The 25,651-nt window shown below is 33.8% G+C and overlaps 1 protein-coding gene across 1 annotated transcript; it reads right to left on the minus strand.

Moving 5' to 3' along the window:
• LOC132749396 (cytoplasmic polyadenylation element-binding protein 1-like) lies at positions 1–25,651 on the minus strand. The gene is made up of 14 exons (XM_060739128.1): positions 25,611–25,651; positions 24,748–24,800; positions 14,459–14,542; positions 13,863–14,169; positions 13,067–13,262; positions 11,818–12,067; positions 10,979–11,077; positions 9,937–10,053; positions 9,408–9,470; positions 8,820–8,944; positions 5,024–5,222; positions 4,173–4,267; positions 1,962–2,163; positions 1–1,063 (listed from the first exon to the last, which is right to left on the minus strand). The coding sequence occupies exons 1-13, from the start codon at positions 25,649–25,651 to the stop codon at positions 1,963–1,965; spliced, it is 1,830 nt and encodes a 609-aa protein (XP_060595111.1). The 3' UTR covers positions 1–1,063; position 1,962.

Raw genomic sequence — 25,651 nt, forward strand, 5'->3', positions numbered from 1 at the left:
TATGTGACAAAGTAAGAATTAAACAGAATGTTTGTCACAAAGTAAGAATGAGACAGGCTGTTTGTGACAAAAGAAGTAGCCAATAATCAGTAAAGTCTATACACAATGAAAAAGACAATTGATAAATAAAAAGATTGAACATAATTATACACATAAAAAGCGACAAGTTTTGAAACAGAGCTATCACTCTGGAAACAAACACAAAATAAGAAAAAACGGCACAATGTGAAAAGGATAAATGATGACATACATCAATAAAAAATACACAAAAAAATAAACTTTTTTTTTTCAAGAATTTTACATTTTTTTTTCAGTTTATTTACTAACAGTGAATTTTACTGTTAAATTCAATAGCACTTATAACAATATAAACTTGAAGCACATGTTTTTTTTCAGCAAACAAACAAAAAGATAAACCAATATAAAGAAAACAAAGATAGCAAATATGTAGAAATTCTCCATATCTACAGTATGAAAGACAACAAAACAAATATGAAAGACATTTTTTTTTCAAAGTTGGTTCCCCTCAACCATCAAAATATTGTTAATTCTCTTCAAGATACAATTGGTTCCTAGCAAAATCTAGTAAGTTCCCCTGAAACATTTGCTTCCCCAGAATATTTAATTATTTCCATGGTTCCCCTGAAAATCAAAAAGTTGGTTCCCCTGAAAACCTAGCTGGTTCCCTTGAAGATCAAACTGGCTTCCCTGACATTATAGTAAGATCTGGTTGGTTCCCCCGACAAATTCTAGCTGGGTCGATTCAAGCCAACACAAAAATGACAAATGAATGACATTTGAAACCTTCCTGGTTCCCTGCTTGAAATGAAATAACCATCAGCTGGTTCCTCCACTGTTGGCTACCTCAAGAATATCATAGTTCAAATTTGAGTAAAGGAATTTCCCGCAAAATAATGGCTGTCTACCATTCAATCATCAATATTTGATTTTTTTCTCAATGGAATGTTTCAATCAGTGTGCAAAACAATGGATGTATTTATAGTAACGTCTGGTCAGTCCTTGTAATAGTATAGGATTATCCAACTTGCAATGCAGCTGAAACCTGAAAGTGTGAAAGAAAGTAGGCTATAATATTAAGATTTGATACATTTTTTTCACATATTGAAAATTAGAAAATATATTCCAGGGGACTTGATACATTTTTCACATCATGAAAATGTGAAAGTGGCCTCCAGGAGATGCTTTGATCCTAAGAATAAAACAAAGACATGTAGAACCATAATTCTTTCACATGCATTATTCTTTTCCCAATATTTTATATAGCCAAATACAGGCATTTTCCCTTGCCCATTAAATAACTATATTTTGTGTAACAAGCATCATCCCTTCAGACAGACTGATCTGGTCCTAAACCAGTGACATTATCCTTAACCAGGCCAGGGCTTATTATCATGTCCAGGAGAATGCTCCTTTTCCTTCAATTTGGCGGGAAAAAAAAGATATTTCTGTAAAAGGGGGATGAAAACACTAGATTTTTTTTTAATTTTACGGGAAAGCTGCATTATTTTTAATTAAAATTTTTCCTGGGGGAAGCAGTCCCTTAAACAGCCCTTTCTATAAATATAGGACAAAAAGCTGTCTATCTTCTAGCATTCAAAGAAATAATTACCAAATACCATATTGTTTCCCTCTAATTAGTGCCATCCACCACATTTTGTAGAAAAAAAATCTTACCATATTTATTCAAATATTTTGCAAAATCCAAATATTATAAACCTATATATTATTTATGACACTCCAGTAATGTAGAATCATAATATAAATTTACGATTTTTTTCATTCTAATAAATGCCCCCCTCCCTTTTGAAATAATGCAAGCCCCCCACCAGAGGCTTTAAATAGAAACAATACAGTATGCATAGAGATTTTACCATGGGAGACAAACAAGCCACTTTATGATGTATGGAGTCTATTCAACGTTACTAGGTATAAAATTTTACCTTATAGTAAGGCCAGACTAGCATGTCCCTTGGTGTTACGACTTAGTGGTTTATGATTACGTAGAGCGTCGGGCTCGTGTTTCCAGTACCAACAAGTTCGGCAGAAATATTTGAAGCACTGGAGATCCCGGCAGAAATATGGACCAGGCTGTAGGGTACAAAGAGAGCAGATGCTGTCTTCTAGATATGGATCTATCTGGATCTGAAACATCCACAAGTAAATAATCAATGTATCTGAAATAATGTGTGGGATTGCTGGATCTGAAATAATGCATAGCATTGGTGGATCTGAAATAGTGTGTAGGATTTGTGTATCTGTTATAATGAGTAGGATAAGTGGATCTGAAACAATGGGTTGGATTGGTGAATCTGAATTAGTGTACAGGATTGGTGAATCTGAAATAGTGTATAGGACTGGTGTATCTGAAATAATGTGTAGTATTGCTGTGTCTGCAATAATGTGTAGGACAGGTGAATCTTAAATATGTGTATGATTGGTGAATCTGAAATAGTGTATAGGATTGGTGTATCTGAAATAATGTGTAGTATTGCTGTGTCTGCAATAATGTGTAGGACAGGTGAATCTTAAATATGTGTATGATTGGTGTATCTGAAATAATGATGTGTTGGACTGGTGTATCTGAAATAATGTGTAGTATTGCTGTGTCTGCAATAATGTGAAGGACTGGTGAATCTTAAATATGTGTATGATTGGCGTATCTTAAATAATGATGTGTTGGACTGGTTGATATGAAATCATGTGTAGGACTGGTGGATCTGAAATAATTTGTAGGACTGGTGGATCTGAAATTATCAATAGGATTGGTGGATCTGAAATAATGTGTTGGATTGGTGATTCTGAAATAATTCATAGGCATACCTGCCATAATTTTTGGACAGCTTTCCGGGACACTTTTCATCGCGGCCATTAAATGGATGTGTAGGCAGTTGTGGAAAAGGGGGGGGGGGTGTCAATCGTAAAACGTTATTAATTAGGACGACTTTCTCCTGACTTTTAATGATAAACAGTTAACTTACTAGTTTATAAGTAGTCTTTTTAGGTCGACATAATTATCATTTTATAGTATTTCTTTATTTTTCGTTTATTATTCCCTAAAAGCAAGTAAGTTGTAAGTTATTATTTATTATAAACCCGGTGAATGGGCGCAGCCATGTTGTTCACCCGTTATATCTTAAAGTGGTGATAATTACTACATGTCACGTAATGCAATTCTTCCAGTCATAAAAACAAACACAGCAAGGTGATTTATTTGACACCTTTAATTTTTTATTTGATAGATATATTTACATTGTTTGTAATAATTAGACTTTCGGCAAGTTAGCGATTGATCTAAAAATTAATTATTATTGGGGATTAAGGATAATTGTTAAGGGCCGTAAACAATTAATTAACCCGACCATTAAATGCTGCCGAATTCAACAGAGAATGTTAATTGCCGATGCATGAAGAAAACTATTGGCGAGGGGAATCGACAGTCGATAATTGGGGGGCTGTATATTGTAAACTTGTAAGTGTCAACGTTCCAGTGTATTATGTGTACCAGGTCAGAATATGTTTTAAGATCGAGAGCTGAAATGTGCGAGATTTGATTTAAGAAAATTTATGAAAATTTTGCAAAATATCATGATTTTTTTTCCCGGGATCAAATCGATGCCCGGGACATCTCCGGGACAGACAACCGATTTCCGGGACAATCCCAGGCATCCGGGATGTTATGGCATGTATGTTCATAGGACTGGTTAATCCTAAATATGTGAAGGATTGGTGTATCTGATATAATGTGATATGAAATGATGCGTGTGATTGAATCTGCATCTGAAATATGTGAAGGATTGGTGTATCTGATATAATGTGTAGGATAAGTGGATCTGAAATATGTTGGATTGGTGTATTCGAAATTATTTGTAAGGTTGGTGGATCTGAAATATGTGTAGGACCTGAAATATGTGTATGAATAGTTTATCAGGAAAAGGTGTAACATTGATGGATCTGAAATTTTGTATGATTGTGGATCTTAATTATGTTAAGGATTTGTGTATCTGAAATAATAATGTGAAGGATGTTGCTCTAATTAAAGGATGAGCTTGTTCATCTTCAAACTTGCTATATAAATTAAATAGTATTTTAATAGAAATATCATAATTGTTTATGTTGGACTATAACCAAAACTCTAAAAGTTAAAGACTTACCTTCTTTGTAAACTTTGGAGTTTTAATCTCAACAAAGGCAGCTTGCACAGCTTTCATGTAACTTCTTCTACTGCTGAATGTCACCCTTCCACTACCTATAATATAACAAATATCTCATTGGTGATATTTCACATCAAATAAAGGCTCCAATATAAATAAAGGGTCCAATATCTTCTTGGTGACATTTCACTTTAATTTTCAGATATCTACTTTGTGATATTTTGCTTAAAATCAAAGGTTCAAATATCTTCTTGGTAATATGTCACATGAAATTTCAAATTATCTGCTTGGTGACATTAAACTTTAAAAATAAAGGTTTAATATTCTTCTTGGTGACATTTTACTTAAAATTAAAGGTTCAATAACCTATTTTGTGACATTTTACAATATCTGCATGGTAACAATAGCACTTTAGATTAAAGATTAAAATATCTGCTTGGTGACATTTCACTTAAAATTTCAAAATTCTGATTGGTGACATTTCATATGAAATTTCAAATTATCTATTTGGTTGACATTTCACTTTAAATTACAGGTTAAAATATCTACTTGGTGACATTTCACTTAAAGGTTTGAATATCTGCTTGGTGACATTTCATTTGAAATTTCAAAGATTCTGCTTGGTAACATTTCACTTGAAATCTAGGGTTATTAGAAAATTGTTTCATTATTGTCACATCTGTGACGTCATATGGTTGTCATTTTTATTTTTATGTACATTTTGTGAAATTTCCATAACATTGACAAATGGTCTTTTGCATGCAAGACATTTAGTGGGATAAGGCATTCATTAATTATAACATTTACCTACTTACTAGTTCTAAAACAAACAAAAAGTTAAAGTACATTACCAATAGGGTACTTGTGCTTGTCACAATCTATCCCAGAATACACCACATTCCCAAACAGATCATTCATGATTACAGAGAGCGTTTCCGCGGAGATCATTCCGTGAAGTGCCCCTACAAACACGGTCTTGTTGGCATCCAATCTCTGTGATGGCTGGCGGACAAAGTTTGAGTCACTCAACATCCATGGAATTACTTGAACCTACAAGGACAATACACCTATGACAATAATAATTGTGCTATGGGATAATTTGAACCTATGAGGACAATACACCTAGGAGAATAATGCATGTGCTATGGGATAATTTGAACCTATGAGGACAATACACCTAGGAGAATAATGCATGTGCTATGGGAAAATTTGAAACTATGAGGACAATACACCTAGGAGAATAACGCATGTGCTATGGGATAATTTGAACATATGAGGACAATACACCTAGGAGAATAATGCATGTGCTATGGGATAATTTGAACCTATGAGGACAATACACCTAGGAGAATAATGCATGTGCTATGGGATAATTTGAACCATAATGAGGACACTACTCCTAGGAGAATTATGCATGTGATATGGGATAATTTGAACCTATGAGGACAATACAACTATGAGAATAATATATGTGCTATGGGATAATTTTCATCTATAATAAAATAAGTGCTTTTACAGTGTAGAAAAACTTACTAATTGTCATTTAATGCAAGTCATTATATTTCCTGTATCATTTCTTGTGACACACACACTCTTACATCCAATCACTGTATCAGTTAATGCAAGCTTTTAAAATTCAACTTGTAGCATTTCCTGAGAGAATAGGAAGTAGATGCATTTACCCACAGTGCTTTATCTTACAGACTGAATTTCAGTGAAAATTTAAAACAATGTAAAAGTTGCTCATAAAGAGGAATAATTCAGTGATATATATCCATGTCAGAGTTACTGTCCTTACTCAGTAAACTACATATATTATGACCCTAAAAGACAAGTTAAGAAAATTTACATAATATTCTACGCTTTCAAATAAACCTTTACCTAAATTTTTCTAATTTTATGAAGATAGAAAATAAAGGAATGGTCTTGGACAGCTTTGTCAAAAACGAAATTATGATAAAAAAACAAAACAAAAATAAAACAAAAAAACTGTGTAAAGTTCAAAATGAATACTTTAACTGGTTGTGGAGACAGAACTTATATGCAAAACTTACACCAGGAATCTTTTACAATGTTAACTTTATTAAAGTACAAGAAATTGCATGAAAGAATCCAAATTTCATGGAATGATTCAAACCCAGAGCAATGGGTTTAAAGGCCCATTCTCAATGAAATAAAGCATTTGAGGTTGAAAAATATTAAAAATTTGATGTGGTCATTGTGTCAATTTTTATCGCTGAAGTAAAAGTTTAGGGTATTTTGCAAGTTTGCCAGAAATATTTTGAACAAGAAACTATGATATAACAGGATGGCATTTATTTTGGTAATGACACTGTATTTCTTCGGTAACGTAGATTTCAGATCTAATAATGTAACATATTGGCTGCATATTAACAACAAATGTCTTTAAAATATATCAAAATCTGTAAATTCTCTATCTAGAGGGACTTTCTAACCCAGGAAAATTCAAAGAAGTTGGGTACCTTGCTAATTTTCAGTTAATTTCTTCAAAGTTAAATATTCGTAGAAAGCAAAAATAGTCAATTTTGGAAATGATTACTTTATGTCTTCATTCAAAGGATATATATCATATATAATATATGAGAGGTCGAATGCATACACAAATGTTGTATTAGCAATTTTGTTTCAAAACATTCAACTTTTCACTTTCTTAATATTTGGAAAATTTATTGCTAAGCAGTTCTATATTTATCCCCATATAGGATGTCACGTATGTTTCATTTTATTCAAATGCAAGTAAAGGTTGAGAAAACAATTTAATTTTTTGTAAAATAATGTATATTTATGGATATTATTTTAACATAATTATATATAGAATGAAATACGGTCAGTGAGCTTTTTGCAGAAACGAATTAGTTGTTGCTGAGAACATCAATATCTTGTAAAATATTTTTAACATTTCTGCTGGTACATCAACATATTATTAACATATATTTCCTTTGTAAAAATAATTTGTATCTTCTTACATCTAATACAAGGTAACCGTTACTAACAGGCATGATAATCCCAACTTTATCTTTAATTTTCAAAAATTGTTGAATTGTAAGTTGGAGTAACGTATGTTTCACACTCGCTTATTTATGAACTTAATCACGGAATTGAAACTTACATGTAAAATCGACTTTTTTATTTAGGAATCAAACGTACATCATTCTATTGTCATAAAAATGCGATTTTATGTTTTTATATATGCATGTGTAAGCAATATAAAGTCTGTTTGATAAAAGTAACGCTTGTTTCACTGTGGTTACTTAAACAAGTTAAAACTCGACCAAAGTTTTCAAAATTAACTTACTAATGTCAAATAGAAGTTAATGATGTTGTTATACGTGCTTTCTGACTTCAATTTCCCTTTTGATAAACTTACTTTAAAAAGTTGATAACGTATGTTTCTGTAACGTATGTTTCATTTTTACATTGCAAGTGGGTTAAAAAATGACGCAAGACCGTTTAACCCGCCATAATTTGTGGTTAATATATCAGAGTTACACACATGTTAATTTTCTTTCTTGTTTGGATTCTTCTTTGAATGGATTGGCTCTTAAATAATGGTAACGTATGTTTCTTTTTAAAATGCTGTTGAAAAGATTTGAATAAAAATGAAAATTTCTAAAAATATAATGATTTTTGAGAGGCTGCAAGCTTATTTTTACTTATAATTATATATATGCTGTATTATTAAGCATGCATCGATTCAATTATGTAATTTCGGTTCCACTTATTATTGTTTTAGGTTTGTCACTATTTATTTATATGCATTTGGCGACATTTGATCATCCATTATATCAATGAGATTTTAACAGTCAAATATAATTTTTACCAATAATCAAAGTTCATATACACACAGCAATGACTAATTGCACATGTTTCGTTTATTCTGGAACTTATTTTTCTGAGACACAATTTCAAAGTTGAAAATTCTAGGTGGCGACAGTAACGTATGTTACATTTTAGGGCATTAATGGTACTTGTAAAAGAAAAATAACAGATAGAAATGTAAAACTGAGAGTGTCCCTATTAGACAAAGTGGCAGCCACCTTTCTAACGACATTTTGACCTCAAGAAAAACCTCCGTATAAGAGCTACCCAGTGGAACATCAAATGCTGTGTCTTATTGAGAATGAGCGTAAAGTCAGTGATCTTTAAACCACTCAGCCAATTGTAAGCTGCCTTTTTAATTTAATTGCTGAGACCAACATCCTTTGTGATCTTACTCTAAGGCCATATATTATACCATGGCAATTTACACAAGAATTCTTATAGTAATTTAAAGCAGCATACCTCCAGATTCATGTTAATTTTCATGAAAATTTTGAAAATGTATTTAAAAGTAAAATATTGTGAAATGTGAACAAAAAAAGTAACTTACACATTGCAAACAGAGCTTACTATACACGTAAATTACCAAAAAGAGGTCAAGATATACATAAATAATGCTTACTAAGAAATGCAGTCCAATTACAGTGATTGATACCGCAAAACCAGTCATTAATCACACATAACATGTAAATAATTAATTAAATATTGAATCTCTTTTTTTAAGATCTTTAATATATTTTTCTAAAGATTGATATTCTTGAAATATTTTAGCTCATCTGTAGGTGTGCTGCTAGCTTTAGCACAAACCTCTTTAGATCTCATCCTGCGACTCGAGATGTTGTAGTAGTATTCCCCAGTACTGTAATCATGGGTACATTCTTGCAGTAATGACCGCACTGCCTTCTCGGACTCAAACAATAAGTAAACATATCCTGAAATTAATATACGAGACAATTTTTCCAGAATTGTTCCACACTTGCTAGGCTTTATACTGATTACTAAAGCAATAATTTGCCACATTTGTTCAACTACCAATTATACCTGCTTGAACCATAAGTGACTACCATTTGCCAAAAGTATAGAACCACCCACTGGCCACCATGCACATCTTTTCAGTTTTACCAAGCTCTATACTGCTGATAGCTTAATTTTCATGTTTTGATACTGAAATTCCTTTTATCTTTGAATGTACTTGAATTTAATCTGGACAAAAGCATTTCCACCAAATTCAGCTTATCATCCGGTTGAAAAAAAAAAATCACCATTTGCATTAATGCACATTCTACAGTATCTATGGTAACGTAGGTACTGTAGCCCACATTGAAGTTTACAAAATTCAAATCTGGACAAACGCATTTCTACAAAATTCTGAAGCATTAAAATGAACAGTCTTACCATCTCGGCCTGGCCATTCTATCTTAAAACTTCCAAACTTGTCAAACGCTGCCTGAAGACCAGCTGTGAAAATAAAGAAATCTTGTATTAAAATCATCAACAATTGCATACTGTCAAATGTACAAAAAATAGTATAAGAAGCCATTTATAAACAAATTTATTACTTATAATGTCAAAAAGACCTTTATAAACCCCAAACATACAAACAACAGTCACCAGGGTAGTCATTAAAAGTTTTGCGAAACAGTTTGCTTTAAATTTGAGGCATGTAGTATAAACATTAACAATGCCTGATTTTTACAAATATTTTCAACAATCACATCTTAAATTGGTCAGCCCACCTTTCCGGCTTTTCCCGGATAACCAACAGTGATTACCAGTCTATCCACAATTGACCGATTTCTTAACCCAAGTTTTCCGAAACAGGGGTATGAGACAAATAACCACGAGTTTCATACCATCAATCCCTATATAGATAACAAATAAAATGCTTATCTATTGAGCTATGAGTGGGGAAAAAAAATCAAACCTTCAGTGATATCCCAAGGTACGCCACCTAGAAAGACTTTGCACGAGAACGTTGTTGGGTTCTTGTAATTCTTTGGCGGAATTTTACCACTCCAAGTGCAGCTGGCCTCACACATTGCTACAAACAAGAAGAAAAACAATCATCCACCTTTGAACTTATGTTATAAAAGTTTGTTTGTTTGTTTGTTTCATTTTACGCCTTTTCCCAACAGTATTTCAGTCATATAGGCGGGTAGTTTCCTAACCATCGTTCCTGGAGAGTTACACCAGTACTAGACACCTTTGGCCGTGCTAAACTACCAATGCATCTCCCGGTGATCGAACTCACGCCAGAGAGGGAACTGGATTAGAAGTCATCGACTCTAACACCTCGAGCATGGAGGCGGCAAGTTTCTTAAAAAAATTTTCCCCCAAAATATTTACACAACCAAAAGTTTTTATCATATTTCAATACTAAAGCCTAACAATGTTTTTTACCACAATATTTGAGACTCTCATTACCAGATGTATTATATGTTATCACCTCACCATTACAAGATGTATTATGTGTTATCACCTCACCATTAACCGATGTAATACACGTTATCACCTCACCATTACCGTATGTATTTCATGTTATCACCTCACCATTACCAGATGTATTATATGTTATCACCTCACCATTACCGAATGTATTATGTGTTATCACCTCACCATTACAGGATGTATTATATGTTATCACCTCACCATTACCGAATGTATTATGTGTTATCACCTCACCATTACCGGATGTATTACGTGTTATCACCTCACCATTACCGGATGTATTACGTGTTATCACCTCACCATTACAGGATGTATTATGTGTTATCACCTCACCATTACAGGATGTATTATGTGTTATCACCTCACCATTACCGAATGTATTATGTGTTATCACCTCACCATTACAGGATGTAATATGTGTTATCACCTCACCATTACCGGATATATTACATGTTATCACCTCACCATTACCGGATATATTACGTGTTATCACCACAAATAATGAGACTCACCATTACCTGCTGCACTACGGTGAAGTCTGGCTGCTCTATCAATGGCATAGGGATCTAGATTGGAGATCATATAGGGGCGGAGAATCTGACCTGATATTCGGTTTCCTACAATATATGTACAGTAAATATAAGCAAAGTAATTTCTTAGTCAACAAAGGCATCTTGTTTATAGATTAATGAAAATAATGGTTTTAACAAATATAACTCGGCACAAATAATTATGACTATTTTTTTTTGTTGGGTTTTACATATAAGGCACCAATACATTATAGGTCAAATGGCAACTTTCTAGCTTTATTGATGGAGGCAAACCTCAGATGACCCTTTTTACTCAGTACAAGGGCAATAACTGATTAAGTTCTGAATAAATATACATGCAAAACCCCAGGTGCACAACTACAAATGCTGACCAAATTTCTGTCAAGTTTCATTTATCAAGGTCAAATACTTTAAATACTGAAAAAATAAACTTGTTGAAAAAATTGAAAATTTTTACAAAGTCAAGGGCAGTTACTCTAAAAATACTGAATTAATCCACAAGCACACCACCAGGTACATTATTAAACAACACATATTGACCAACATTCATATTTAGACTAATGACTCAAAGTCAAATACTTTTTGAGCTACCTGTGACACAAGTTATAAATTGCAAATTTTTACTCAGTCAAGGGCAGTAACTCTACAAAAACTAAACTAATCCACACATGAGGTGCACAACTACATACGCGGACCAACATTTCTGTAAAGGTTTTGACTCTAGTACAAATCCATTTTTGGGCTGTGAGCAACAAAGTTAGAAATTGCAAATTTTTACTAAAGTCAAACACTGAGCAAACTCATACCTAAGACCTGCTCTGTCGCTGGCAAAGCAAGGCCATTAGAGAGACTGTTGGCCTGCTGTTGCTGAACTTGTTGCTGCTGGTACTGCATCAGCTGTTGTTGCTGTGCCAACTGTTGTTGTTGTTGCTGCTGATGGTGTTGCTGTATTGCGGCCTGCTGGTGCTGCTGTTGCTGTTGTTGTGCAGTGTACAGTTGCTTTGAGAGATCAGTGATCGGGGATTTGGCTTCACGACTGTTCAGCTTCAATGTGTTCTACTCAAATAAGAAAATATAAATCATGCTTTTTTTTAATGCATGTCTGAAGTCAGATTTGAGTTGGGCAGCTGTATATACACATTTACATGCCAGAACTATGTGATAACAAAGCAAAGAACTCAACACTACAAGTCTTAAAAGAGTAATTATCAATCTCAACTCCCTTAACTTGCTCAATAAATAGTTTTGGTTAAGAACAACAAGAGGGCCATCATTTGCCTTATATAGCTCTTTTAAAGCTCAATCCCAATTTCCAGGATATTTGGACTGAAACAGTATCGCCAAGTTTTTCCATATTGGGAATGTGACCTAGTTTTTGACCCCAGGTGACCCATATTCAAACTTGACCTTGAAACCATCACAACAATCTTTCTGATCAATTTTCAGGATATCTGGATCCAAACAGTAGCCACTAGAATGTTAACAAGGTTTTTCCATATTTAGTGTGTGTGACCTAGTTTTTGACCCGCTGCTGAAGACAACTGCTTTGCAATGCCTTCTCATCCTCCTATGAGATATTACCTACTTGTTTTTTTTTTACAGTTAATGCAAACTTCAATAGGATATTCTAATATTGTAAGGTATTTTTGGAAAGTTTTTTGCTTTTGTATCAGGCAAAGGCAGGTGAATAAAGAAAATGATATCATTTTTGAAGTAGATTTTTTTGTTATGACAAGAACTTGTTAGTAAAACAGAATTGCCCCCAGCTGACAGATTCTTGTCAGAGTAACAATTTTTTCAATAAAGGTTTACCCATTCACTTAGTTATGGACAGAAATTGTAAACACAGTTATATAACTTGACAGAGTCATGGTATTTTGCAATTGTGAACAATATAAGTTGGCAAGTCATTGCTATGACTTGTGGTGAAAGAAAAAGCCCGACCATGGGAGGAGTTTTAAAAATGCTGCATAATTTCAGAACCAAATTTCATGAATAGATGGCCATTTCACAAACAGATTTGCACACAGAACTACCTTTTACAGTTATGCTTACCATCATATCAATAAGAGCGGCTTCCGATCCTTCACTGCTGAATCCACTAGTGTCTGAGTCGTACGGTGAATTACTTCTAGAGGACATCTGTTTATTACCCGATGACATCAGACCAAATATCTGCTCTATAGGGGACAAAGTCTCATTCAATGGGGTTGACGGGGTCATTGGAGTTCCTGTACTTGAATCATAATCACTGCGGAATAAAAAACTTTGAAAATTAGTTAAAGGGTTTGGGCCTGCATCGTCCATGGAGAACAAAATTTTTGAAAATTTATGTAAAGGTATCATTCATATTTTTTAAAAAGAATTCAACAAAAGTCTAGCCAAAGTCAGACTCATGCACTGAGGTTTGGGACACGATATGGTGTTGGCATTTCTAATTTGCCACAGTGCAAATGTAATCAAGTTATTCAAAAAAATTTAAATATCAGAGATGTTAAAATGCTCAGGGTTTTTTTCTTTTAATATATAATTAAGAATGATAAATTAAAGCCAAAGTGGTTTCTCAATTGAAAAACACGTGTTCTGGCAATTATTACAGCTCCAGTGAAAAATTATTTTTCATTTTTTAAAATTCAAAGTACCACTTCCTTTTCATTTTAAAACCTACATCAGAAATAATGTTGCATAAAGCGCTATTTTCTTTGAGTGATAATTATGCATGGCAGATTGTTCTACATCTATTATTACAACATTAAACAACAAAATGTTTGCCCTTTCGACAGAAACAAAATTTACTCATTTCTGAGGCAATTTAAGTGCCTGAAATTAATGTAAATACTTCGGTTTCTACCTGTATCCAGAATTATTTGGAGATCCACGAATAGCTCTTGAAGGTTTCTGCGGTGTTTCAGTAGTCTTGGTGATTGGGCCACACATATTATCCAGTTTGAACTGGTTATTGGACTTGTCCGATATCGGCTTACTGTATGGCTGGGAGTACTGGATACTGTCACAAAGTGGTTTACTGTATGGCTGATTGAGTTGCATGTTTGTGTTATCTGGTTTACTATACTGTTGGGAGAATTGAAGATTCTGGTTATCTGGTTTACTGTATTGTTGAGATATAGGGAACATGTCTGACTTCTGTTGTACATATGCTGAAAAAAAAACTGGATCAGTTAGAATCAAACAAAAGAGTAATATACCTCAGGTGTTCAATTACAACTGCATAAAGCTCAAGAAATTAATAGAAGATGCTTGTCTTAAGTGTCTTAGGTGTGTCTTGTGTTCTTAGATTTAGCACTTTTTAATGAAGCATAAATGTCTTTGATTAAAACTGCCTCAAGTTTGTCTTATGTCCTAGAACTTTGGATACCCTTAGGACTTTCTATAAAAAGCAGCCAACGTATAGTATAAAATGAAAAGCCAGTTTATTTATTTACATACCTTGATAAGGATCTGTCTTGTACTGTGAGGAATAATTCTGATTATGATATTGCTGATTGGTGTTGGGATAAAACAACTGAAAACCTGAAATTGAACAAATAGTTACATCATCCTGGTATTACTCTTTATTTTGAACTAGCTTGGGTAAAATACTATCATCAGGACAAGTTGTTTTGAATTCCAACCATTAGTCTTCAAGTTATGCTCCGGACAAAAAAAAGCAATGGAAAAGTAACAAAGGGCAATAACTCTGTAATTAGTCAAGATGGAGTTATGGTTATTGTGCACTGCACTACCCCTATTGTGTTTGACAATTGTATGAAATTGTTTTGAATTCAAACAAGTAGTTTTCAAGTTATGCCCCAGACAAGGAAAAGTAACAACAGGGCAATAACTCTGTAATAAGTCAAATTAGAGTTATGGTTCTTGTGCACTGCACGTCCTCTCAATGTGCTTAACCATTGTATGTAGTTATATTGAATTCCAACCATTAGTCTTCAAGTTATGATCCGGACAAGGAAAATGCAACAGACGTCTGGACCGACCGACCAACCGCCGGGTGACTCCTATTTACCCCCCCAAACTTTGTTTATGGGTATAATAATTTCTTTTGATCAAATAATTTCTTTTTGATCGCTGAAATTTTCTTTTGATCAAGGAATATCATGAGTAAAATGAAGTAAAACCTGGTTTATTGCAATTTTTACAAATTATTTATAACAGGTTTGTGCTTCTAATCTTTCAAAAGAATGAGAAAAATAATGGTAAAACTTTAAGAAAAATCATGCTTTGTTCAATAGGCTATATTTCAAGCCAAATATCTAAGCTTTACCCTACATGGTTTCAGAGATTTTTTAGAAATTTGATTTTAACATTCTTTTTCTAGATTATTTGACACAAATGCAATTGAGCAAACTCGGTAAAGCTTCATGGCCAAGTTTCATCATATTTGGCCATTTCGTGTCAGAGAAGATGCCATTTTAATGACTTGTGAATGACCGTTAAAGCTCGCACTTTTACTGTGTGACACTAAGCTAAACAAGAGCCATGTCAACATGGCCATCCCCCGCCGAATGTGTTTGCTCATTGGAAGAATGTATATGTAGTAGAGCAGAATAATTCCATTTTAAGAGGTCTTTTGGTAATGAAAACTGATGGCTATAGTGATTACAGATTTGAAACCTATGTGAATACTGATGGCTGAATATAACAAAGGGCAATTACTGAAAAATAATGCAGGGTAGGTTATCATTCTTTTGTGTTGCATCCCTCCTCAGTAAAATCTATCCACCTATGAAGTTTCAAGTTGCTACCTCAAATACTTTTTGAGAAAAAAATTGAATTGAAAAATTAAGTATGAAAAATAACAAAGGGTGATAACTCAAAAATTATAAAAGATAGAGTTATCATTATTGTGCATTGCACACCTCCTGAATTAGATCTATGCACCTATGAAGTTTCATAATGATATCTCAAAGACCTTTTGAGTTATGCTCTGGACAAAAATTAATTTTGAAAAATAAAAAAAGGGTAATAACTCAAAAATTATGCAGAATAGAGTTATCATTCTTGTGCACTGCACTCCTCCTCAATGAGATCCATGCACCTATGAAGTTTCAAGTTGATACCTCAAATACTTTTTGAGATAAACTCTGGACAAAATAGTATGAAAAATAACAAAGGGCAATAACTCAAAAATTGTACAGGGAAGAGTTATCATTCTTGTGCACAGCATTCCTCCTCAATAAAATCTATCCACCTATGACATTTCATGTAGACATCTCAAACACTTTTGAGTTATGCTCCACTCGGGTGAAAAATTAGGTATGAAAAATAACAAAGGGCAATAACTCAAAAATTATGAAAGGTAGAGTTATCATTCTTGTGCATTGCACACCTCCTGAGTGAGATCTATGCACCTATGAAGTTTCATTTTGATATCTCAAAGGCATTTAGAGTTATGCTCTGGACAAAAAAATTCATTTTGAAAAATAACAAAGGGCAATAACTCAAAAATTATGCAGGGTAGAGTTATCATTCTTGTGTGCTGCACTTCTCCTAAATGAGATCCATCCACCTATGAAGTTTCAAGTTGATACCTCAAATACTTTTTGAGATAAGCTCTGGACAAAATAGCATGAAAAAGAACAAAGGGCAATAACTCAAAAATTGTATAGGGAAGAGTTATCATTCTTGCCCACAACATTCCTCCTCAATAAGATCTATCCACCTATGACATTTCATGTTGATATCTCAAACACTTTTTGAGTTATGCTTCACTCGGGTGAAAAATTAAGTAATAAAAAGAACAAAGGGCAACAAGCAAATTCGTTGAATTTATATCCCCCGCCTAGTACTGGTTATTATTAACACAACAACTGAAGACATAAGGCTTTATTTATATATTAATCATGGCATAAACTGTAATATTCTTTGAACTTAAAGCCTTGTACCTTCAAACAAGAAGAAGTTTTCACTATATACATATAAGGTAAATCTATGACCCCCTGGAGTGGGGCCAATTTTGACCCCAGGGCTAAAATTTGAACAATTTTGGTAGAGGACCTATAGGTTATATCATATACCAAATATCAAAGCTCTAGGCCTTGTACTTTCAGACAAGATTTTTTAATTTTGCATTTTTGAAACTCCTTTTCTGGCCCTGTGACCTACTTATGCAACAGACCGGAACCATTTGATCAACTTTTGCAGGGGACCACCCTAGGATCATTCCTATAAAGTTTGGTTGCTGTGCAGTCATTTGTTTCTGAGGAAATGTTGTTTAAAGAAATTGCTGACGACGCACAACGACGGACGGTGGGGGATCACAATAGCTCACCTAGATGTAAAAACATCTTAATCTCCAGACTTTATTGCCATTTTCAAGGCATCAAGAAATGATCTCACAATTTTCAAATATTTTTAAATGTTATTGTAACAAATCATTTTCATTCTTCTTTAATAAAAACTAGAAATGTGTCCATAGGACACGGGTGCCCCCACGGCGCCACTGTTCTGTCAATCATATGACTCTAGGTCAAATATTTTTTGAAAACTAAAAATCTTTTTACTAAGTAAAGGGCAAGAACTTTACAAATACTGAATTTATCCCCAAGCAAACCCAAAGTTGAAAATTGCAAATTTAAACTACTGTAATTCAAGGGCAATAACTCTAACAAAACTGAAAAAAATCCACATGCAAAGTCCCAGGTTCATAGCTTCACAGTGAGGTGAATCATTATTCCTGTAATTTAGTGATGTTGATCATTATTCCTGTAAAGTTTGTCGATTCTAACTAAAGCACTCAAGGATCAAATAACAACATAATGAAACAGGTTTTACTAAGTCAAGGGAAATAACTTTACAAATACTGAGTAAATCCACAAGCAAAACCCCAGGAACAAACTAAATATGCTGAGCAACTTTCCAATAAGGTTTAATGACTCTATGTCAAATCGTTTTTGAGTTACATGCGACACATGTTGAAAATTGCAAACATTTTCTAAGTCAAGGGCAATAACTCTAAAAATACTAAATAAATCCAGACGAAAATACCCAGGTGCACAACTTCACATGCTGATCAACATTCCTGTAAAGTATCATGACTTTAGGTCAAATACTTTTTGAGTTACATGCGACAAAAGTTGAAAATTGCAATTTTAAAGGGACTCCACTGAGGTTTTTTGACATGATAAAACTTGAAATAATTTTTTGAGATTATTACTCCATTTGATGAAGATCTATACTAATAACTTATTTGCAAAATATCAGATCATTTGTTTGCTCCGTTTTTTCCAGAATAATTATTATAATAGTGAAAAATGACCCTAAATTGAAAAGCATTTAAACGCTTTTCACTCAAATCGGACTGAGCATAGCACAAACATATAATTTTCAATGTATGTCTTGTATATTTCTTGGTTATATTGTATTTGTATTTCTGTTTTAAGTGCTAATGTTTATCTATGTGAAAAATTAAAATTTTAGGGTTTTATGCTTAAAAACCTCAGTGGAGTTCCTTTAAAAAGTCAAGGGCAATAACTCTAAAAATAGTAAAAATATCCGGACAAAAATACCCAGGTGCACAACTACACATACTGATCAACATTCCTGTAAAGTTTCATGACTCAAGGTCAAATACTTTTTGAGTTACATGCGACACAAGTTGAAAATTACAAAAATTTTACTAAGTCAAGGGCAATAACTCTAAAAATACTAAAAATATCCAGACGAAAATACCCAAGTGCACAACTTCACATGCTGATCAGCATTCCCATAAAGTTTCGTTGAATTCCAGCCATTAGTTGCAGAGAACTACTCCGGAAACGAAATTTGGACGTTTTACTAAGTCAAGGGCAATAACTCTAAAAATACTAAAAATATCCAGACAAAAATACCTAGGTGCACAACTTCACATGCTGATCAACATTCCCATAAAGTTTCGTTGAATTCCAGCCATTAGTTGCAGAGAACTACTCCGGAAAGGAAATTCGGACGTTTACTAAGTCAAGGGCAATAACTCTAAAAAAACTAAAAATATCCAGACGAAAATACCCAGGTGCACAACTTCACATGCTTATCAACATTCCCAGAAAGTTTCGTTGAATTCCAGCCATTAGTTGCAGAGAACTACTCCGGAAACGAAATTCAGACATTTTACTAAGTCAAGGGCAATAACTCTCAAAATACTAAAAATATCCAGACGAAAATACCTAGGTGCACAGCTTCACATGCTGATCAACATTCCCATAAAGTTTTGTTGAATTCCAGCCATTAGTTGCAGAGAACTACTCCGGAAACGAAATTCGGACGGACGGATGGACGGACAACGCCAAAACTATATCCCCCTCCCGATTCCATCGGCGGGGGATAATAACTCAAAAATTATGAAAGGTAGAGTTTTCATTCTTGTGCACTGCACACCTCCTGAGTGAGATCTATGCACTTATGAAGTTTCATGTTGATATCAGATAGGCTTTTGGAGTTATGCTCTGGACAAAATCAATTTTGAAAAATAACAAAGGGCAATAACTCAAAAATTATGCAGGGTAGAGTTATCATTCTTGTGCACTGCACTCCTCCTCAATGAGGTCTATCCACCTATGAAGTTTCAAGTTGATAACTCAAATACTTTTAGAGATATGCTCCGGACAAAAATGTCGGACGGAAGGAAGGTCGGACGGAGACTATTTCTATATCCCCCGCCGCCTTTTCAGCGGGGGATAACAAGTTCAAATGTGCAATAATTCCAAAATAAGGCAAGGCAGAGTTACTGTTCTTTGCACTGCACTTCTAATCAATGTGATCTATCAACCTACAAAGTTTCTTGATGATATCTCTTATGATTTCCGAGTTATGTCCCAGACAACTTCAAAAAGTAAAAATAAACAAAGGGCAATGACTACAGAATTATGCAAGGCAGAGTTATGATTCTTGTGCACTGCACATCTACCCATTGAGATATATCTACCTACAAAGTTTTATGTTGATATCTCTTATAGTTTTACAGCTATGTCCTTGACAAGATTTTTCTAAAAGGGGAGATAATTCAAAAATGAGGCTTAACAGAGTTATGGTTCTTTTGCACGGCACCTCTACTCAATGAGATTTATCTACCTACAATGTTTCATATTGATATCTCTTATAGTTTAAGAGTTATGTTCCAGACAAAGTTCAAAGTGTTAAAATTAACAAAGGGCAATAACTCCAAAATTAGGACTAAAAGAGTTATTGTTCTTATGCACTGCACATCTACCCATTGAGATCTATTCACATACAAAGTTTCATGTTGATATCTCTTATAGTTTTATAGTTATGCCCCGGACAAGATTTTTCTATAAGGGAGGAGAATTCAAAAACCGGGCAAAATAGAGTTATGGTTCTTTGACACTGCACTCCCCCCCACAATGCCCTCTACCACTGTATGAAGTTTCAACAAATTATCTCCAAGGGTTTTCAAGTTATGCTCCGGACAAGACAACAGACGGACGGACGGACAAGGCGCGGACTATATGCTTCCCCGGGGAAACATAAAACTATGCCTGGCCAAACAAACCCAAAGAAATATAATTAAAAAATAAAATATTGGGAAACTCCATTACAAAAAGGCCCTGCCCTTTGTAATTTCATACTAAAATATCCCAAAAGCTAACCCGGATAGTGTGGTAAAATAAATTTTATTTACCCGTCAAAAAGGGGAACCGGGGGAAATTGCATGGCTCAAAAAACCCCTGTTGGCCCTTTAGGTCCAGGAATCAAAAGGGGATCTGAGCTAAAAACAAACTTTCAAAAAAAAAGTGAGAAAATAAAAAGACTTACATTTTTAAAACCCGCGGCCCCTAAAAAACCAACATCAAAGCAAATTTTCAACCCGCAGAATTCCCGACAAACCCCCGCCCAAAAAAACCCCCTGCATCTGATTAAAGGGTCCAAAGTTCGCTTAAAAAACTAAAAACAAAATAAAGGAAAAATGAAAAGCGAAAAAGCAAAGGAAACCTGATCAGACTCGCAGAAAAGCACGGGCTGGCCTGGACCCCTGGGTTGGGCGCAAACCCAATTTTTTTGGTTTTTTCTGAAGCGCGCTCTTTTTGCTGTTAAAAATTTTTGAAGTTTTTTCAATTTTTTTTTGAAAAAAAAGTAAATTTTGTCCCCAAAATCATAACATTTTTGTTTATTTTGGAAAAGGGTAAAATAAGCTGACTTTTTTTGAAGATTTTTTTAAACAAAAAATATAGTGGGCTCACTTGGTTATAAAAAAATTAGTTTAAAGAAAATTTTTTAAAAAACTATAGCAGGTTTTAAATTTTCTCTAACAAAAGATCCCCTTTTTAACCCATCCCGGGATTGTAATTTAAATAAATTTTAAAAAACCTGAAAAAATTAAGGTTCTGAAAAAATTTTAAATCAGTTATCAGTATTTTCCCTTTCGTTTTGCTTGATCATTGTTTTTAAAGCCGCCAAAGGGTTTTTAAAATCCGAGGTGGTTTTCCAGCAAAGGCAAAAATTTTACGTTTGAAAAATTTTAAAAAGTTACCGCCCATGTAGTTCCCAGATTGTTCACAAACCCCTTGGGCATAGTCGTCTTGCCCTTTACAGGCAAATTTTTGGAACCCCCCGTCCAAAAAGAAAAATTGAAAACCCTCAGAATCTAAATTAAAACCTCTTTAAAAAAAAAACTTTTACTAATCAAAAAGTTCTAAAATCATTATAATTTTCAAAACCCATTTTTTTTTGGGAAAAAAGGGAAAAAAAAAAACGATTTTTTATTGAATTTCCAAAATTTTATTTAAATTTTTAAAATCTATTTAATTTAATTTAATTTTTTCTTATCACAAAAAACAAAATGCAAAAAAAAACAATTTTCCAAAAATATTTAAATCGGAAAATCGACACTTTTTGTATCAAAGGAACACAAGTCAATAAACACCCTCTAGCAATAACTGTTGCAAAATACATCTGCGGAAAAAATGGATTTTTTTGTAGCGGGGTTTAATTTTCAAAAACAGGGGATTTCTTTCCATTCCCGGGGAACAAAAAAGCATTCTCAAAGATCATGGAGGTTTTTATTCTGGGGTTTAAAAGTTGAACCCTAACAAAAAAGTCTGAGCCAATCCCCTAAACCTCTATGAAAACCCCAGTTTTTTATGTTTAAAATTTGTTTTGTTTTCAAATGTTGGGATTCAAAAACTTTTTTGGGTTAGTATATAAAACTGTGTCTGTTCATGTAAAAAATTAGAAAAGGGCCCAACTTCCGGTATGATTCCCCACGGGAGGGGCTCCAAAAAGTTTAAACTTTGAGGGAAAATTTTTTAATTTCCTCAAAAATGGGCTTTTTTGGCCAAAAACACAACCCACACCAAAAACTTTAATTTGTCAAAATATCTTGCCGATGGTTCAAAACACACTGGTGTTTCCACACAAAGAATGGGGTTCTAAACTGACATGTGTATTTTATATATTATGTACCAGTTATTTCGCACTGCACTTCTTCTTAATGAGATCTATCATCCTATGAAGTTTTCAAGTCCATAGATTTTATCTTTAGGAGAAATGGCCCGGACAAAAATAAAGTGATTAACAACTGGGCAATAACTTCCAAAAAATAAGAAATGAAAGAGTACCAGTTCTTGGGCATTGCACTTCTTCTTAAATGAGATCTATCATCCCTATAAAGTTTCATGTCCATAGCTTTTATACTTTTAGGAGAAATGTTCCTGGACAAAAAATTAAAGTATTTAAAAATTAACAAAGGGCCAATAACTCAAAAAATAAGAAGTGCAGAGTATCCGGTTCTTGTGCACTGCACTCGCGGGTCTTTTGTAAGAAGCATGCATAGCAAGTTTGAGTCAATCGACTTTTAATGACTGACGTACTTATGCTCCGGACAAGCTTAAGGGGACGCCAATGCTGACACCGACGCCGCCGACAAAAGTAACCCCTATATGTCGCCTTTTTCAAGGCGACACATAAACCCTAAAAAGGGGTTAGTCACCACTAATTCAAGGTGTCAAACATTGGTAATTAAAGCAATCCAATGTAGTACTTAAACTGTTATCAATCCTTGACGCAATAACTGATCACATTATGATGAAAAAATATGGCAATCTCCTGCAAGTAAAATTTGAATAACCAAAAAAAAAAAAAGAATATAACCTTCTATAAAATACTTCCCTGGTTTTAAAAACCCCGGGGGCCCTTAAAACCCGGTAAAAAGCCAAAAAATATAAAATATATTATACAAATTTTCTATTCTAGGAGGGGAATCACTCATATATTTTTTAGAATCCCCCCCCCTATTTTTTCACAGGCAATAAAAATTTTCAGAGGCAGGATAGAGAACGAATAAAAATGATCAACAAATGAAATAAATTCTCACTTTTCAATAAAAAAAAAATTCCCTTTGTTGTTTGAATCCTAGAATATATAGACACTGTATATATTCTATTCATTGAAAATATGGATCCGCCCCCATTTAACTGAACACTGCTAAATGAAATATAATTTTATGGGACATGTCACCTGGACTGTTACTTTATTCAAAACATTGGCCCCATGATTTGGGAGCATGAGCATATGCATGCAAGCCTTCCTAGAACCAGGTCAACAACAAACATTATTATTAGTTTTATTTTCTCGTTAATTCCAATTTGTTTTCTAGAAGAATAAAAAATTAATTAAATTTTATAACCACCGTAGTTAACTTACCCCCAAGGGTGTTTTTTTTTGGGTTTAATTTTTTGAAAAAGACAAACCCCGAAAATCTTCTGTCAATTTTTTGGCGGAAATTCCTGTAAAATTCGAATTTAAAAGTTGTCGGGTCTCCTGCGTGGGTTTTTGTTTTTCCGGGTGTTATTTTAAAAAGTTTTTTATAGTTGAAAATTTTTTCTGTTGTCCCCTTTGGGAACAAAAAAGCAGAAATAATTCCGTGTTGAAAAATTCCAAAAATGCTTTTTAAAAATCGTTTCTAAATGACGTCCCCTTCATTTCCGGGGGGCAAAAGGTAATTTTTTTGGGTTTGTTAAAAGGGGTTGGCCCCCTGGAAAAAAATTTCCCCAAAGAATTTTATTGTAAGTTTTAAATAATTCCCGATTTAAAAATTTAACAGTTTTTTTCTGTAAAAAACTAAAAGTCTTTTTATAAATTTTATAAATACATAAGTTTCAATACATTTATTCCAATATCATTACAAATAAATTAAAAGTTCTTTATCCTGCATAACCTATAGTGTAATGAAATGTTCCATTCAATCAACCAATCCCATTGCCCGTAATGTGAAATTAATTGTTATGTATGGAAGGCCGTTTCTGACTAAAGGCAAGCTGTTTTTTTAGCTCTGAAAGACGAACAAATAATAAATTCTGTAAACGAATTAAAAACTGTAACAAAGGCAAAATACTACGAATATAATGAATATATGAATGCCACTTTGGAGTTGTTTCTGCATTTTTATATAAGTTTACTTCAATGCATCATAAGATTTTGTTCTGGCAGCTTCATAACGCTAATTAATGACCCATTTAATAAGGGGTGGGGGGGGGGTTGTCTAAAGGATGATTGCGGGAGGGAGGGTAGCACCCCCACTGCCGCCCGGATTAGTGCTGTGTTGTGTTGTTTTCGTGTTCCCCGCCAACAAGTCGATTTCACAGAAGCACCCCCACTGCCGCCCGGATCAGTGCTGCGTTGTGTTGTTTTCGTGTTCCCCGCCAACAAGTCGATTTCACAGAATGCTTCTATTTGGTTAATTGTTGTCGCAAGAAGAGAGTTTCGTAATAAGACTTTGCTGAACTTACCAAAATTATCACGGAATGAGTTTGGGGACATAACTGACAGGTGCATAGGCACCCTAAATAGAATATAGGCATAAATACCGACTCCTGTTAATAAGATCACCATCTGACTGCAGAAACTTGTAATGAGTTGGATCAGGGTCATTAATCATTATGCTTCAGACTAAGATAACTTAGGGTCACAAATACCAAACCATGCACCTTCTTCTCAGAATTCAAAACAAAACTGTTGAAACCTGAATGAGATATCAATCTGTTTAGATTTAAATAATAATAATAATAATAATAATAATTATAATAATAAAAACACATTCGATAGTTGTTGCTAAGCATTATATATACAAAGCACTTGTACCAAATCGAACGGGAATCACAAACTATTATGAATAAGGTAGATACTGTTAATAATTATTGGGAGGGTTTGAAATTTATTGTAATTTCATAATTTGTTTGTGAGTTAGGACATGGTATCATGCATTTGATATTGCTAAATTCAATATGACTAAGAATATATTTCATTCATTAGAACACTATTGTATAGAAAAAATATAGTGAGGTTCTGCATGTTTCACAGTCTTCTTACGTTTGTTTGAGTGTATGTATCGTTTTATGGTTGTATGTATTTATTTATGTTTACAATAAATGGGGCTACCATTTATGGACCTCTAACAATAATATAGGATTATTGTCATAGTTTATCAGTTTATTATAGTTTCTGTTCTTATCATTTTCAGATCTTGATCATTGTGTAATACAGTTGAATAAAGATACTTACAAATAGATAGAACTCTTATTTATGATCAAGATACAGTGACGCCCAAGAACAATGCCTGCAGTACAGTGTCCATTTCCCGACTGTGACTTACAGCACCGCTGACCTAGATGCAGCGATTGTTGCGGCACTCAT

Source organism: Ruditapes philippinarum, unplaced genomic scaffold (assembly GCF_026571515.1).
Source record: "Ruditapes philippinarum isolate M1 unplaced genomic scaffold, ASM2657151v2 ctg1957_1_1_1_1, whole genome shotgun sequence".
Taxonomy (NCBI): domain Eukaryota; kingdom Metazoa; phylum Mollusca; class Bivalvia; order Venerida; family Veneridae; genus Ruditapes; species Ruditapes philippinarum.

Excerpts from the sequence above, each read along its gene's own strand:
- LOC132749396 (XM_060739128.1), bottom strand. The coding sequence starts at position 25,651 with ATGAGTGCCGCAACAATCGCTGCATCTAGGTCAGCGGTGCT. Across the intron at positions 24,801-25,610 it reads GCATCTAGGTCAGCGGTGCT|GGTGCCTATGCACCTGTCAG; the intron begins GTAAGTCACAGT and ends TATTCTATTTAG. Across the intron at positions 8,945-9,407 it reads AGAATGGCCAGGCCGAGATG|GATATGTTTACTTATTGTTT; the intron begins GTAAGACTGTTC and ends TATTAATTTCAG.